Source organism: Amblyomma mixtum, chromosome 9, assembly GCF_055824585.1.
Source record: "Amblyomma mixtum isolate Tamu chromosome 9, ASM5582458v1, whole genome shotgun sequence".
Classification (NCBI taxonomy): Eukaryota; Metazoa; Arthropoda; class Arachnida; order Ixodida; family Ixodidae; genus Amblyomma; species Amblyomma mixtum.
The window spans coordinates 98,656,628-98,673,389 of record NC_143020.1 but is presented as its reverse complement, the minus strand read 5'-3'; the positions used below and the strand labels follow the sequence as shown (position 1 = coordinate 98,673,389).

At 45.7% G+C, this 16,762-nt stretch overlaps 1 protein-coding gene across 1 annotated transcript in view; it reads left to right on the top strand.

Moving 5' to 3' along the window:
* Positions 1 to 15,926, top strand: part of LOC149330275 (uncharacterized) — a 30,541-nt gene extending 14,615 nt beyond the window's left edge. Inside the window, exons 4-8 of the mRNA XM_089560873.1 lie at positions 264 to 476; positions 4,005 to 4,327; positions 7,539 to 7,748; positions 11,765 to 11,954; positions 14,964 to 15,926. Of these exons, the coding sequence (XP_089416999.1) occupies positions 264 to 476; positions 4,005 to 4,327; positions 7,539 to 7,748; positions 11,765 to 11,954; positions 14,964 to 15,186 (1,159 nt within the window). The 3' untranslated portion in view covers positions 15,187 to 15,926. The remainder of the gene's footprint in view (positions 1 to 263; positions 477 to 4,004; positions 4,328 to 7,538; positions 7,749 to 11,764; positions 11,955 to 14,963) is intronic.
* Positions 15,927 to 16,762: the final 836 nt, after the last annotated feature.

The following is a 16,762-nucleotide window of genomic DNA, read 5'->3' as shown; positions in this document are numbered from 1 at the left end:
CTAGCTGCGGTGGTCAAATTTCGATGGAGGCGGAATTCCAGAGGCCCGTGTACTGTGAACGTTAAAGAACACTAGGTGGTCGAAATTTGCGGAGCCCTTCACTATGGCCTCCCTCACAGCCTGAGCCGCTTTGGGACGTTCAATCCCCATAAACCGAAGAGGCTCGGTAACCGACAGTCTGTTTTTTATACGCGGGCACGGCTTAGGTCTGAGCTACACCGAACAGTCGCTACGCTCATACATGCGTTTGTCACTGTCTGCAGGAAAGTTGTGGCCATCATGCGGTGCTTGTACGTCGTGGGGATCCAGGCTGTGGTCGTGGTTCTTATGTCCCAGTGCTTAACTGACTGGTTCTATGGCGTCGCCCTGCACTGGCTCCCCAACATACGGGGCACCATATTCTGCGGCTCCATCACCGCTTTTGGAGTAATGCTGGCTATGGTGATTGGTCCTTTCGCCCAACAGTGGAGATACTGGTGAGAAATAAGATATCCCTTTGACTCTTGGTCACGCACTCTTAAGGGAGAGAGATAGAGCGAATAGAAATGAAGGAAATTCCCGTGACCCATGGCCATGCTCTGTTGAGAGAGAGAGATAGAGCGAATAGAAATGGAGGAAATTCATGTCATATGCCGGTTTTAGCCACCCTCTACATGTGGAGGGGGATGAAATAAAAACGAACCGCGAAGGGGGGACAGGGGAGTTCTTTGTGTGTATCAAATGTGAGCATCAAACGTGCTGCAGCCAGTGAAATGTGTGAGGTGTGTTCACGAGAAGTACCAAGACATTCTTGCTTCGTTAGGTCGCGTGTAAACGATGTGTAATAGGTTTCATGACACGTCCAAATGTCTCTTCTGACCTTGAGACTCCATTCCCGACGCTTGCCTATTGAAGCAAAAAGCTTCACTAGGCTAGTCAACACCGAGGCTATCGTGGGCCCCGTCGTCAGAAAAAGCCACAGGTGCGCATGCGCGAACTGCGTGACGTCATGGTGGACACCCGAACCACGCCGTAATGGAAGGAAAATGAAAGGAAAATTGGTTTTAAGGAAAGGAAACGACGCCTGTCTATCTCATATCTCGGTGGATACCTTGAACCACGTCGTAAGGTAAGGAAAATGAAATGAAAATTGGTTTTAAAGAAAGTAAATGTCTGTTTCTCATATCTTGGTGTGCACCCGAAAAGAGTGACGTCTCACACTGCACAAATAAAAAAAAATAAAGAAAAGACAAGCAGTGCGTGAGGAATCGCTAATATCTCGGAGGACACCCGAACCGCGCCGTAAGGAAAGGAAAATGAAAAGAGAATTGGTTTTAAGCAAAGGAAACGAATCCTGCCTCTCTCATATCTCGTGGACCGTGCCGTAAGGGCCATAAAGAAAATGAAATGAAATGAAAATTCCTTTTAAGGAAAGCAAATGCCTGTCTCTCATATCCTGGCGTACACCCGAGAGGAATGCACGCCACAACACATGTCTCTAAAGCAACCTTCTAAGACAGCACCATATTCACTACACGCGCGGCTCCTCGTCCGCCTTGCCGCAGCTTTTCGCTTTGAGATATCCAGGTTTAACCTTAGCTAAGCCACAGCCAATTTTTTTTTGTTCTGGGCTGTCAAGAATTCCATCGTCCAGCTTTCTATCTGCATCGCTATGTGATGCAGAGCCGCCGTCAAAAGTATACAGCTCAAGGGATTTGGTTCTAAGCTGTTTACCAGGGCTCCCTAGCACATCTAGCAGTCTAAAGCTTGGGAGGATTGAAGACATGAATTTATTCCTCTTTTCAAATTACGGTCGCTGAAGATGCATTAGGAAGCATGTTGCAGGGCTCACAAGCAAACCCCTTGGGCCGTATACTTTCGACGGGGACTGTACATATAAAGGAAACCAACAGTCATGGAAATAAAGACCTGATGACATAGGGGAAATGTTTTCCATTTTTATATGCGCTGTTAATTATTTTGTGATTAGTAGTGTAATGATTTTTTTGAGTGGAATACAGTTAATTAGAAAATAGAAGAAGAGAGAACGATATGCCGCCGACGGGATCCGCACCCACTACCTATGCATTTCGCTCTACCAATTGAGCTATGGTGGTGACTGTGCAATCTTCTTTCTACCTTCGATAATCACAAGGTGAACAAGGGAGGGAAAACCTTAGGGTGCTTGCTAACACTTCGACAAGACGACTTGTCTTCGCATTGGCACAGCGTTCATCATTGGCGGAGCTTAAATAGGATCATCCTTTCAAGGAGGTAGGTCCGATGAGAGGACCGTCCTTTTCTTACTTCCTAGGGATGTAAAAAGATTACTTCCCAGATTATTATTTATGTATTACAGTTGGTCGTTCCTTTTTTATCCAGCGACCAGAGTTCGAAAAATGATTTTTTTTCACTTTGTTGAACGATACGATCAGGCGGATTCTTATACTTCAAGGAAGCATTTTATTCTAGATCACATGTCCTCTTGTTCAACAAATACCTTTCCTCATGTCAGGAAAAAAACATTCTAGAATGGATTGGAGGCTACGTACCTTGAAGCATGCAATGTACTCTATTGAAAGGCCATCCTCCAGTGATGTTGTCACTCTGTGTTTCGCGGGTTGAAAGTTGTGCCGTTCATTGACAGTTTCAGGATATGTGAGAATGTTACTGGCATCAAATCAGTTAGGCGGTGAACTGCTTTGAAAACGGCATCTGAAGTCGGAAAAGAAGTATAAAATGTATCTTAGCAAAACCGTGACTATATACACAATCACTTGCACCTTTACTTCTGTTGATAAGACGCGATAATTAATGCATAATTTGCGAAATGTAATGTCGTAGGGGCCGGTGCAAACACTGGTGTTTTTCTGATAGCATTGCGCATGGAACACACTAACATGATGTTGCAAGTTGTTATTGTGTCATAGGGTTTCTAGCTCACCACTTAGTCATGCAAACTAAAAACGTCATTCTATAGTTCCTTTTTCGTTGTACTGTTATAATTTGCGTTGACATGGTATCATACGAGGGCATTTTTTGTGTGTCTGTGAGTAAATAAATTCTTTTGTCTAAAGAACAACACAACTAAGCTGTTAGGTAACTGCGTAGCGAAAATGAGTAGCGCATGATGAGCAGTTAGATGTTTTTTGTAGCAATAACATTACACAGCAGGAAATAAATGTACAAAAATTATGCACAACCAACGTTAAACACAGAGAGCGGTACAATGTACACAAATAATTTTTAAAAATTTAGTCGGAACTTCACGGTGATGAGCCCCTTAGCCAGGCTCTCACTTAAGGTCTCTCAGTAAAGGGCCAGGAGTCATAAAAAAGGTAATAAGAGTGTATTAACTCAATCGCATACATTAACTAGTTAAATAAGTATTTAAATGATTGTTGGATCTATGCTTTGGTGCAGCGAGAATTGCGTGAGGAGTTCAACAGTGTGATAGCATAGCGAAAGAGCAACTCCACTTGCGCATGACCCTTACAAAATTTTTTTAGACGGTCTGTAGACTTCTATAGACTTTTGTCAGTCAAGTCTATAGACTGTCTACAGATAAATCCTAGAGAACAGTCGATATGCAATACAAATGCTACAGACAGTCTATAGACAATCTATAAATTTATGGCCATAAACTCTTGTGGACGTTTGTTCATAGGCAGTCTGTAGACTATGAATGGACAAAAAGAAATATATAGTCTATAAGTAGTCTGTAGACTGTCCATAGACTACTGCCGGTCAAGTCTATAGACTGTCTATAGACAAATCCTAGAGAACAGTCTATATGCAATACAAATGCTACGACAGTCTATAGACAATCTATAGATTTATGACCATACACTCTTAGTCGACTTTTGTTCATTGACAGTCTATAGACTGCGAATGAACAAAAAGAAATATCTAGTGTATAAGAAGTCTATAGACTGCCTATAGACAATTTTTATAAGGAGAAGCAGCTTCACTTGCCTTAAAAAGAAAAAAAAATGCTCATTTACGTCTGGTCCTTTCTTCGACAGGACCAGCATCGGCTATGTGCCGTTTGCACTGACGTTGCTGTGTCTTCTGTTGGCCGGCATAGCGGAAAGCAGACCGAACCCCATGCAAAGCCTTGGGTCCTCCACGGTCATTGATTTGGGCAGCCTGTTTAAACAACTCGCATCCCGTACGGACATCGGAGACGTCACTCAAGTTTCAAGCGGTCAGACAGGAGGAACTTCGTTTTTTGTTGCCCTGGGAGTCCTGGCATTCATCCACGCAAGCGTGTATGGCTTCACAAACATTCGTCGCGACATGATGACGCCGGAGAATTTCACCAAAGCGGCAGCTTGTGGCATAGGAGGTGAGTAGGAGGAAGTGCATGCGTACTCTTTTTAGTCGCTTGTTCACGCAGTCACTCAATCACCTAATGTATAAAATAACCAAGAACGGAAATAGTTTAGTCAAATAGCCGAACAATATTAAGAGAGTAATTACTCGTTGCATCAACTCAAGCTCAGTCATACGGCTAAAACGGAAAAATATACAGCTTTCTCAGGAACTTCGTAGATAAAGAAAAATTCTTCCTGGTCCGCGATTCGAACCCTGGACCACCGCTTCACCGGAGCAGTCGCACTACCAACTGAGCTAACCGGGACGGCAAGATTAGGTAGGGCGAAAGCGAATTGATCAATAACTCGAAGCGGGAACAATGTTGGTCAAATGTTTAAGGGAATCCCCTAAGGTGGAGTGGATTAATAGTAATAAGGGAGTAATTACTCACTGACATCAACCCAAGCGCAGCCTTACGGCTACAAAGGGAAGCTATACAGCTTTCTCAGCAACTTTGCAGTTAAAGAAAAATTCTTCCTGCTCCGGGGTTCGAACCCGGGACCACCGCTTCACCGGAGCAGTCGCTCTACCAACTGTGCTAACCGAGACGGCTAGCGTGAGTAATAACTCCTTTGAAGGAAATCTACTCCTCCTTGGGCGATTCCCCTGAACATTGGACTAACAAACCAATAATTCAACCGAAAAAGGTATTAGGTAATCAGTCAATATTTCGATTATTAAGATTTATATCGAGAGAAGGGACGCACAAAAGGACGATTTATGCGCGGTGAGGAATTAGATAAAGAATCAATTTTTCAGTGTTTAAATTAACAATTATAAAGTGTAAACAATAAACTACACGAATACCTGAGCGAGCAGATAATGAACAATGTATTGAACAAAAATTATTTTTACGCACGAGTAGAATAATTATACGACAAATTTATCGATTCCTTAATCTATGAGCCTTGCAAAAGCCACAAGAAAGGGCAGGAAAAAATTTAAGTCAGGGATCGGAATCCCACGTATACAAAGCAATGCACTCGACTAGGTCCGAAGGCACAGGTCTAGTGAAGCAACAGCCAGAGCTGAGTGTAACCAACTTCAGTCATACATGTAACTCTCAACAAGTGTTTTCACATAAACAAAAAGTATCGCCATACTATAACGTCGAAGATTGCCTCTATGGGCTAGAAAGTTTGACTAAATTAAGCTCAGGGGCGCTTCCGGATTTTCTTGAAAAAAATTGCCCGTAATTTCATTTCAGGAGCTGCATGTGCGCGTTTGATTTATTTCGCCTTTGCGAGCACTAAATAAAGTGAACATGTTCGTTCATTCTGCGTTACGCTATGCCTAAATAAACATCAGAAACGTTTACACTTCAGTCTAAGTATAAATAAGGCCTTTTCAATTCCATACGAAACATAATTAGTCCTTTCGTGATGTCTTGCATGTAATATTATTTTCATAAATGGTATTCATGTATGCCACCGCTTCCATCCACCGGACGCCGCCTCAGAAGTCGTGATTTGGGGCCGCCGCGATGGCTCATTGGTATGGTGCTGGGCTACTGATCCGAAAGACGCGGGTTCGATCCCGGCCGTGGAGGTCGAATTTCGATGGAGGCCAATTTCTAGAGGCCCGTGAACTGTGCGATGTCAGTGCACGCTAAAGAGCTCCAGGTGGTCGAAATTTCCGGAGCCCTTCACTACGGCGTCCCTCATAGCCTGAGTCGCTTTGGGACGCTAAGCCCCATAAACCATATACCAAACCAGAAGTCGTGATGGGGTTCAGCATACCTAGAAAATGTATTTTGGTTCTTCCGTAATACAGTGTATGATTGTTAGTATGATTCTACGAATACTTTATAGAAAATGTGCCGATTAAAAATGAATAGCAAGCAAAGAAGGCACTCGGCGACGCTTTTACAGCGAGAGCTGTCTATGCGACTCTCTCGGAAACGACGGGACCACGTGACCACCTCTTTGCACGCGTCACGTGTTAACTGACGAGCGCTGACCCATGTGACCTCTTTCCCGATGTCCTGTAACTACCCCGAGCACGCAGCCCTCTCTCATGCAGTTCAAGCTTCGTTGTCATTGGATTTAAGGCAGTGTAGTAAGACAAGCAGTGCGGAAAGTTGGGCGATTGGTGATAGTCCTGTGGTTGTCCTGTATTCTTCTAAGGGAACCGATTGCACAGCTTTAACAGACAGCGCTAACGCCCTGTTAGCGCTGTTTGTTTTACGTATTGTTCGGTTCGGTTTGGTTTGTGGGGTTTAACGTCCCAAAGCGACTAAGGCTATGAGAGACGCCGTAGTGGAGGGCTCCAGAAATTTCGACCACCTGGGGTTCTTTAACGTGCACTGACATCGCACAGTACACGGGCCTCGAATTTCTCCTCCAAAGAAATTTAACCGCCACGGCCGGGATCGAACGCGCGTCTTTTGGGTCAGCAGCCGAGCACCATAGCCACTGAGCCACCAAGGCGGCTGTTTTACGTATTGTCTATTAGCGCTAGAGGCCATGTACTGTGCGATGTCAGTGCACGTAAAAGACCTCCAGGTGGTTGAAATTTCCGGAGCCCTTCACTACGGCGTCCCTCATAGCCTGAGTCACTTTGGGACGTTAAACCCGAATAAACCAAATCAAATGAAATGTTAAATCGGTTTCCGTCAACACCAGACCGACTAAGTTCTCGTCTATGTATTCCTATTTTACACCGTTGCAAAGTTTACATGAGGTAGTAAAACGTCATGAAACAGTTTGAGATACCTCTTGGACGCTATGTGCGCGTGTGTATAGACGTTATAAGTAGTCTTAAGAAAAGGCGCGGTAGCAGTCGTACAGTGGGTCAACACTGGTAACCTACCACGAAGCAAGGGATTATGGAAGAGGTAAAAAAGGCAGACGATAAAGATGGTTTATGGTTTGTGGGGTTTAACGTCCCAAAGCGACTAAGGCTATGAGAGACGCCGTAGTGGAGGGCTCCGGAAATTTCGACCACCTGGGGTTCCTTAACGTGCACTGACATCGTACAGTACACGGGTCCCTAGAATTTCTCCTCCAAAGAAATTCAACCTCCACGGCCGGGATCGAACCCGCGTCTTTCTGGTCAGCGGCCGAGCACCATAACCACTGAGCCACTGCGGCGGCCAGACGCAGACGATAAAGAAGCAGGACGTTTACGAAAGTGTGAGCACTGCCAGTTATCTAATGAGACACTTTCTCTAACCCTAACAGGAAACGCATTCTGCTGCCTACTGGTGGGGGCGGTGGGCTACAAGAAGTTTGGCATCTTCCTAAACGGAAACGTCGTGCTGTCGCTGACCACTGCCGCCAGCGGTATTCGCCTGGCCGCCGCATTTCTCGTCATCTTCTGCTGTCAACAGTTGTCTAATGTCGCCGAAGTGATACGCGATGAGCACGACCGCGCCCAGGACTACGGGAAGCGTGAGTGCCCCGTGGGAGTGTTTTCAAGGCGAAAGACGTTTATGGCTTAAACTAGATAGCGTGTCCGTCCATCCGTGCATCCCCGGCTCCTATCAATCATCAGTATGATAGTAAGAATGGTCAACAGTTACTTGAAAAATCAGTAATGGCAGTTAATGATATAGGAGATGTACGAACAGTAGTTAATTTAGTAAGTTAATTAGTGCATGAAAATTAATTATTAGCTAATAATGATTAGTTAATTAGTTAATGAAACCCAGTAAACGCGGAAACAAACTCAACGCTCATACGCTGTCGCGTTCCACTCCTAAAGACGAAGCTCAAGCTTCATTAATTATTAATTGGTCATTAATGAGTGCTTAGTCAGTAATCAGGTGTGACGTCATCAAGCAGTAACGTCACCAGTGCCACAGAGGCAGTCAAAGAGGTGCGGAAAACGCTTTCGCCTCTACGCACTTTAGACAGTCAAAGTGCCTCCTGGATTTTTTTTCTTGTCCATTAGTTCATGCCATCTAAGAGGTTCCTGCACTACGTTTGTAACTCAGCGTACGCAGCCTTCGTTCAAAATACACAGCTCATCCAGTTTGAGTTTGGATGGTGCAGTGTGCTTCGCTTTGTGTCTACAGTGTGTCAGAAGTAGAGCGGAAGGTTTGTTTTCGGCCCCCAATGCATATGGCTTCCCCGCGCGCCACAAGAGTGCCACTCAACCACACAGGAGGGAACTTTTGTGGATGTAGATATTTGTTTAAGGCTCTACGTGCGTATTATCTTTTATAGCTTCGGTTCAGCCATACAGCCATGCGTTCTTGTGTGTAATGTATGGTGTGAGCCTGAAGACCTCTATAATTTCATGAATTATTTGTACGTAACTTAAAAATGAAGCGTGATTTACCGAATTTAAATTAATTCAATTGCCACCTGTCAACCGTGGCTGGTGACGGCCCCCTGCCACAGTTGGTAGGTGGTAAAATGGAGAGGAAAATAGCGCTCTTCACCTTCAGGGGAAAGGAGGGAGAAGAAAGTGATCCAGTTAAGAGAGAGTGGGTTAGAAGCTATGGGTGATCAGGATTATCTAAGTATGCGTACGGCTGGGCTTTCTCTGACAGCTGACGGTGCGGTGGCCGAATTTCGATGAAGGCGAAATTCTACAAGCACGTGTACTGTGTGATGTCAGTGGACGTTAAAGAAGCTTAGTAGTCGAAACTTCCGGAGCCCTTCACTAAGGCCTCCCTCATAACCTTTGTCGCGTTGGGACGTTAAACCACGATAAACCATAAACCGTAGATTCCACAAGCAAATGCAATGCTAAATAGCTTAACCAAAGCTATAAAAGCTTTCCTTGATTAAAGCGCTAAGCCACTAAGGTTTCACAATTTCGACATTTTTGCCTATAATTAGTGAAATAATTCATCTATTGTCTACAAACTTGACTTCTAGGCTCATTTTTCCCTCCTCTATCTGAAGATACCATTGGTTTTCTTCTATCTATTTAATTCCCGAGTTAAACGCGTGTGACACGCCTTGTTAACGGACGACAGTATGAGTGATTAACGGCTTTCGCCTCAAGAGACTCAGGATCGCGATAACATATCTCCACAACATGAGATTTTTCTTCTGGTAGACGACGCAGTCAGCTACAACTCAAGAGCGAAAAATTAATATCCTCGAGGCCCTGCACGAATACCCGTAAGGGTATTGTTGCCGTGCTTTCACTGCCAATCGTCTTGCACTTTCCAACCGCTTGTGATACCGGAAGGTACGAGATGGCAGATTACGTAACGACACTTGGTCGAAGTCTTTGGTGGGAGGATCTCATGTAGGCGGCATTTGACGCTTAGTGCTTGTTTTGTCCGACTGTAGAGCAGTGGCAGTTAGGCAGGGTGTCAGACAGGTAGACATCATTTGAAACTATCATCTCCGGCATGTTTATGGGAGGTACACAAAAAAACTGTATTGGGAAACGTTGCGGATCCAAGTGGGCAATGCCTTAGTAATCTTCAGTTTGTCTCTGCCATTTCCCGGCTAAGCAACTCATGGCCCCAATTGCAGGACATGATTGAGGACCTCAATAGGCAATTCAGAACGATGAGCCTAAATGAAAGAAACTGCAGCACTGTAGAACCATTTGGCGAGATCGCAACAGCTTACGATGAGCACTGAAGCATTAGAAAGGGTGAATGAATGCATCTATTTAGGACACGTAGTAGAGGAGGAAAAAATAATATTGGGAATCAATTATTGGTGGGCGGAGTCCCTCTTTATAGGACCCCATTGAACTTTTCCCCAAGCAGTTCCCTATACTGAGCAGCAGTTGCTGGCTTCCGAGTTCCGAGCTGGTAAGGTCCTCCTCCCACTGCTCGAGTGTTCAATTTTCTATTCTGGTGATGTGTCTGTTTTTTTGGCACGCCAGGTAAGGACCGCAGATCCTTACAAGGAGAGGAAATAGATGGTACAATAAGAAAAGGGTAGGGCGCGTTTGGCAGTTACTCTCAGGTCAAGAAGAGCAATTTTTAAGTATCCGCTTCGATGAAGGTATTCAACAGCTGCATATTGTAAGTTTGTAACAGCGGGGACAGAAACGCGGAGGCCAACCAAGTTATATATATATATATATATATATATATATATATATATATATATATATATATATATATATATATATATATTGTGACGGACTAGAAGACGACGAAGCGGGCAGTGGCTTTGGCAGGAGCGCTCGTGCTAGGCTTGCAGACATTAAATCATATCATCGCCATCGGTCATGCCGTCCTTTCTTCATCGCTTGCCGTCACGTAACATTTGGTGTAAGGTGCGGGGTACCTTCTTCATCCCGGTCCCGGAGCTTAGGAGCCTGCTGTACACCGAGGTCTTCTGTGGAGAGCTCAAGGCTTCGCACCTTCCGGCGCTTCTCCAGCCTGCCAGGAATGCCCCTACGCCGCCGCTCTTCACCGCCCCGCCCCAAGCCCCGACCAGAAGACCCGACGACACAACGACCGCCGCAACTGCCCTGTGACCCCACTCACCGCCCACATGAGAACCCACATGAGAACCCAGAAGACCCAACGACCTACGACCCCACTGAACCGAGACCGCCGCCACTGACCAGAGAACCCATTGACCACCGACACTCACACGAGAAACAAGTACCCCAGCCCCTGCCGTTGGGTGTGTCCACGGGCCTCGACGTTGACTTCCAGAAACCGGTGGCTCCTCAGTCTTCGCGGACCTGGCTTCACGCGCTCATCATTGCTTTCATCGTGACGGCAAGCCCTTCATATTTTCTTCTCTGTTCATACGTTCTGCCACGCCCATCGTCAAGTCCTGCTTGTCATCGTCTGTGGCATTCTTCTAGTTCGCGCGATCGGGACGATCGCTTCGTGGCCCCGAGTCATGTGACGGACTAGAAGACGACGAAGCGGGCAGTGGCTTTGGCAGGAGCGCTCGTGCTAGGCTCGCAGACATTAAATCATATCATCGCCATCGGTCATGCCGTCCTTTCTTCATCGCTTGCCGTCACGTAACAATATATATATATATATATATATATATATATATAGCGAAGTATACGCTTCGTTAAAGGAAACATATTTATTCTACTCGACGTTTCGATCGGAAGACCGACCATCTTATTTATATATATATATATATATATATATATATATATATACATATATAAATATAAAATTAAGGTCAGCGTATCGAGGAATGAAGAGGAAAATGCAGATATAACGTTAAGAGAAAGAGGTCAGAGTGGGTTAGGGATCAAAACGCAAGGTGTTACAGAGAATAATGTGGGAGGACGAGATTACGAATTTTGCGGGATTAAGGTGTCCGTAGCTGCCAGAGCTAATGGTTAATAAAGGGGATATGGAAGAGGGCTTTGTTCTCCAGTAGACTCAGTTGGGGTAATTATGATGTTGACGAGGATGACAGAGTGGTCCGCCTTTGTGGTTGCATTGTAATCATTGTGTCTCAAGAGTACGTGTTCTTCATGGCTCGCCCACGTACTTTCGCAGGTGCTGTTTGGCGTCGCATCAAGATCAACACTCCGCTATCGCTACTGGCGGCTCTGCTGGCCGTAGCCGTCCCCTACTTGGGCCCCCTGATGGCCCTCGTCGGTTCACTGATCCTGTGTCCACTGGTCTTTGTGCTGCCGCCAGTCTTCTACTACAAGCTCTGCCAGGAATCTCCGGCGGATAACAAAACGTACGCTATGTTACACTCCAGGAATCGTTCCATTTGCATTTTGTAGCGAAAGCTACATTGGCCACGAACTTGCGATTTCGCTGTGGCGGTGCTCCGAGGAGGCACAGAGACCGACCTTGAGCCGTTGCCTAGCAACCGCCGCAGCTGGCGGACGCCGCGCGCTCGCCGCGCCATCTGGCATGACGTCACACCGCGCGCCTCGCCGCGGAGCTGCCACCGCCGTTGGGATGACGTCATACCGCTTGCCTCGTCGTTGTGCTCGCCTCCGCTCGCTTCGCCAGCTGTGCTTTCGCTATGTATATCGTGGCATAGGCGAACTAAGCCACTGCCAATTTTTTTTCTATTGGAGCAGGTCGATATAGTGCTGAAGTGTAGGTTAGTTGGCTGGCCATTCTGCTAATTGTCGCTTTTAATTCTGCTTACGCTGTGACAACGCGGGTAACGAATGCGCGCGGGCATAACACACCACGCACACCAAACACAAACACACACTTCTTACCGCGTCACGTATGCTACCGATTTGCTTTGAAATTTGTCGGAAATACCTATTGTACCTGGCAATTCTAGAGTATCAATAAATAGCTGCGTTACGCTGTTTTAAGCTATGGTAATTAAATTCTTAATGTAGGGCATATTTCGTATTTTACCAGTACCAATACAAATATTAGTAGCCGTACAAATTTTGAATTAAAAATCTTACTACTAATGATCAATCAGCCGCCGGGGTGGCTCAGCGGTTATGGTGCTCGGCTGCTGACCCAAAACACGGGGGTTCGATCCCGGCCGCGGCGGCTAGAATTTCTTTGGAGGAGAAATTCTAGAGGCCCGTGTACTGTGCGATGTCAGTGCACGTTAAAGAATCCCAGGTGGTCGAAATTTCCGGAACCCTCCACTACGGCGTCTCTCATAGCCTTAGTCGCTTTGGGGCGTTAAACCCCATAAACCAAACCAAACCAGTTATGCAATCAATTGCTCTATCAAGCAGATAGCTCCTAATCAATGAAACATTAACTTATCAATAGGTTGATTGAATATTCCAATATTTGTGCAGTTAATTATTTGACATTTACCGGTTCATTAATCGATCTGTTATTCTATTATTTATTCAATCAATATATTGATCCTTCAATTAATCGAATAAATAGTTAGTCGAAGTAAATTCAAGCCCAAGAATAAGCCTAATACTTTGGTACTAGTGATAATGCGCAAAACATTGCCCACGCATTATCACAAATAAAAAAAAAACAGGCAATATGATAACTGACTACACATGTCACCGAAGCCCACAGATAAAGACGAAAAAGCTTGAAAAAACCCAAAAGGACCACGAAAAAGCTCCGGCGCTCGACCAAAGAATTGCTTGAGGTTCGAGGAAAAAAGTAATAGTAATACTAGCTGCTATAGCAGTAGTAGCAGTTGAGGGTTATTGGTACAGCGTGACATGAGGCTGTAATGCGCTAAAAGCGAAGTGGTATAAACGCCCCATGTTTAAAAAATATTGTGCTCAAGAGCCTGAAATGCGGCGAAAATCAGCTGCTGCTTAAGATATAACTAAGACAACTGAAGGCCATGAATATATCCGAGAAGGTAAAACTACGTTGAAACAAAATAAGCGGGCCAACAATGCTTAACGCACAGGACGAAACTTGGTGCGCTTTTGACGAACTTTGCGAAAATACGGACCTCGTGTTGACTCTAACAATGGATATGAAATTATAACATGTAAGCCTGAAAGCGCTTCTTTATAAACATAGTGCAAGATAGGTGGGTCCTTGTATCCAAGATAAGGCAGGCGTAGCATGGGGCGGCAGAAAGTTAGGAGAGGAGGGCGGATGAGATTAAGAGGTGGCCGCAACTGGCAAACGACAGGGTTACTTGGAGAGACATGGGAGAGGCCTTTGCCCTGCAGTGGGCGTAGTTAGGCTGATGATGATGATGAACCTTTGTGCGTCGTGGTCCACCTGTGGACAACCCTGAAATTTTTTTTCGGTGCGGCATTGCCCACTAGTGAGCTATTGGTGACGCCAACTTCTTTGGAAAGCCAGCAAGTGGCAATAGCGAGCTGGCTTGTGTGGTTTTTTACGAAGTATAATGAAAAATCTTAACGGTACCACGGTTTCATCGTGTGACGTCTATTATTGGTGGCCCCACAGCATGAATAAATGACGCAACCCAGTGATGACCTGCAACGCCGTGAAAGTGTTAGTTTCATCCGCCAACCTCACCATCTGACGCAATCTGCTGCTTTTACATTCTCTCGATGTCCCCTCGATTATCCCAAGGGATTATCGTTGTTTGATCTCCGCAGGTCATGCCTTGCCCATTCCCATTCGCGGTTCTTTGATATCACATCGGCTATCAATACATCGTAATGATTGCTCAAAAGTTTAGGGGAATCCCCCAAGGTGGTGTAGATTAGTAATAAGGGAGTAATCACTCATTGACGTCCACCCAAGCGCATCCATACGGCTACAAAGGAAAGCTATACAGCTTTCTCAGAAACTTCGTAGTTAAAGAAAAATTCGTCCTGGCCCGGGGTTCGAACCCGGGACCACCGCTTCACCGAAGCAGTCGCTCTACCAATTGAGCTAACCGGGACGGCAAGCTTGTTCCAACTTCGAGTTAATGATCAATTCGCTCTCGCCCTACCATAAGCTTGCCGTCCCGGTTAGCTCAGTTGGTAGAGCGAGTGCTCCGGTGAAGCGGTGGTCCCGGGTTCGAACGCCGGACCAGGACAAATTTTTCTTTAACTACGAAGTTTCTGAGAAAGCTGTATAGCTTTCCTTTGTAGCCGTATGGCTGCGCTCGGGTGGATGCCAATGAGTAATTACTCCCTTATTACAACATCATGATGTTCCATTAACATAAGCCTACAAAAATACGACGGGACGGTTTCTTTTCCTCCGACCTAAAATCTTTTAATGTCTTCTTCCTAATCTTCTAACTCGTCTTTCGTTCTCATTTGTTGTATTCTCGTTTCATCAGTTTGTGATCTGCACTTATCTGCAGGACGCTTGGCAGAAACATGAAGATCGCCCTGGCAGTCGCCGTTGCCGTCGGCGCGCTGGTGACCATCGGCGGGACCGTGTCGGCCATCATAGAGATCGCGGGCCAGAGCCGGACGGCGAAGGACACGTGCTTCTCAGCATTCAGCTACGACGGCCCGTTCATGCTGGCGCCATCGCCCAGCCTTTTATCGGCTGTGTTGAGAGAATACCTCAGGGGCACCTGACCTGTATTTCTACTCCAGTACGAACATTACGCACCATGAGCTGCTTGAGTTAAGAACGTTGTCCATTATGCACGCGGTAGTTACTTCGTTCACCAGGAGTACTGGTACTTGAGACACATACACAAAATTGGAAAATTTGTCGTTATTAATTTGTCTGTATGTACGAAAAACAAAGCGTATATACATGTCTATATCCTCTCGTATGGGTATTGTTCCAGACTTCAGTTGTGATATTTCTGACATTTTGTTTCTTACTGTCTGAAGCCGTCGGTATGACTAAGCGTGAAGCAATGGCGAAAAGTTCCTTGGAGGCATAGGTGCTTTGCTCAGAAGCACCCCTGCGCTGTTTATACTTGAGTGTAACGTTATACAAAAAATGATCTACGCGCCCGACTTGTGGAGGACTTACTTGCGAAACACTCTGTAACACGGTGACACTCTTTGACTGCTGCGCTCGAAGCCAAGGTTCGAGCAGAAACAGCTCCTATCACAATGGGAACGATTCGACGGCCGTAAGTACTCAACCCCCATTTCAAAGCGTAACACACAGTACGAAAGGAAGCATTATATTTAGCGCTGATATCCTTGGTTATTTTCGAAGGGAAGGCCGTGCCTTTTTTTTTTTGGTTAGAGGAGCCAATAGCCCGCAAGAAGTGTTGTTTCTTGTGACACCGCCAAGTGCGTGCTATCATTGTTATTCCAATGCTGTCGGAATAAATATGCTGACATGCCTGCATAAACGAACGCATGGGATGTGTTGATCACTAAGACCTAAGTCTGAGCCGCTGGTACACTAATTGAAAAGATATTTAGGTGGGGGTGGTGACATTCTTCCCCGCCCTCCCTTTATTTTTACGTTCTTCACGTCTTCTCATTACTAAGACTTTTATATGCCTCTGCAGGTAACTTAAGCTTGCCAGTTAAGTATATTGGTGTCTAGTAAAGCGTGGCGTCTCTTAACAGGAAGCCATTACTGGAGCAAGATAAATATTTCTATCCACAGACAACCACAGAAAGGCTTACTAGGACATGATGCAGTATCGGCCGCAAAAGTTTACGGAATGTGCGAATCAAATTTATTTCAACGCCGACACTAAAGCCAATCGCCTGGAACACCTGCAGGAATGAGGGGACGTGCATTCTCTGTTGGCTGGTAACAACAGGCGAATTGGTTGGTTGGCAGCGTCAGAATTTTTTCCGAGAACCCGGATCGCACCAACTTTTGCGATGGATGGTACGCTTACCTTGCGAATATTAGACAGTTACATCAGATGGCTACCGTGTTTGCGTAGTCGTTTTCCTTGTTACGTGACGCCGGACTTAGCGGCTAGCGCTGCAAAACGCCAGATAGCAGTTTAGCATAGTGTCTGTACTGCATCAGATTATCGTAGGCCGAAAATAGTAATGATGGCAGGAGTCGTGGCCAGTACGCATGGCCAGTACGCAGTACGCAACGCGCTCACTGCGTTGGGAACGATGTAATGTTTTCAACAGCCTAACTATACGACATGTTGCGGTGCCACAACGACGCTTGCACGGTGGAAATCGGTGTGTGTGTGTGTGTGTGTGTGTGTGT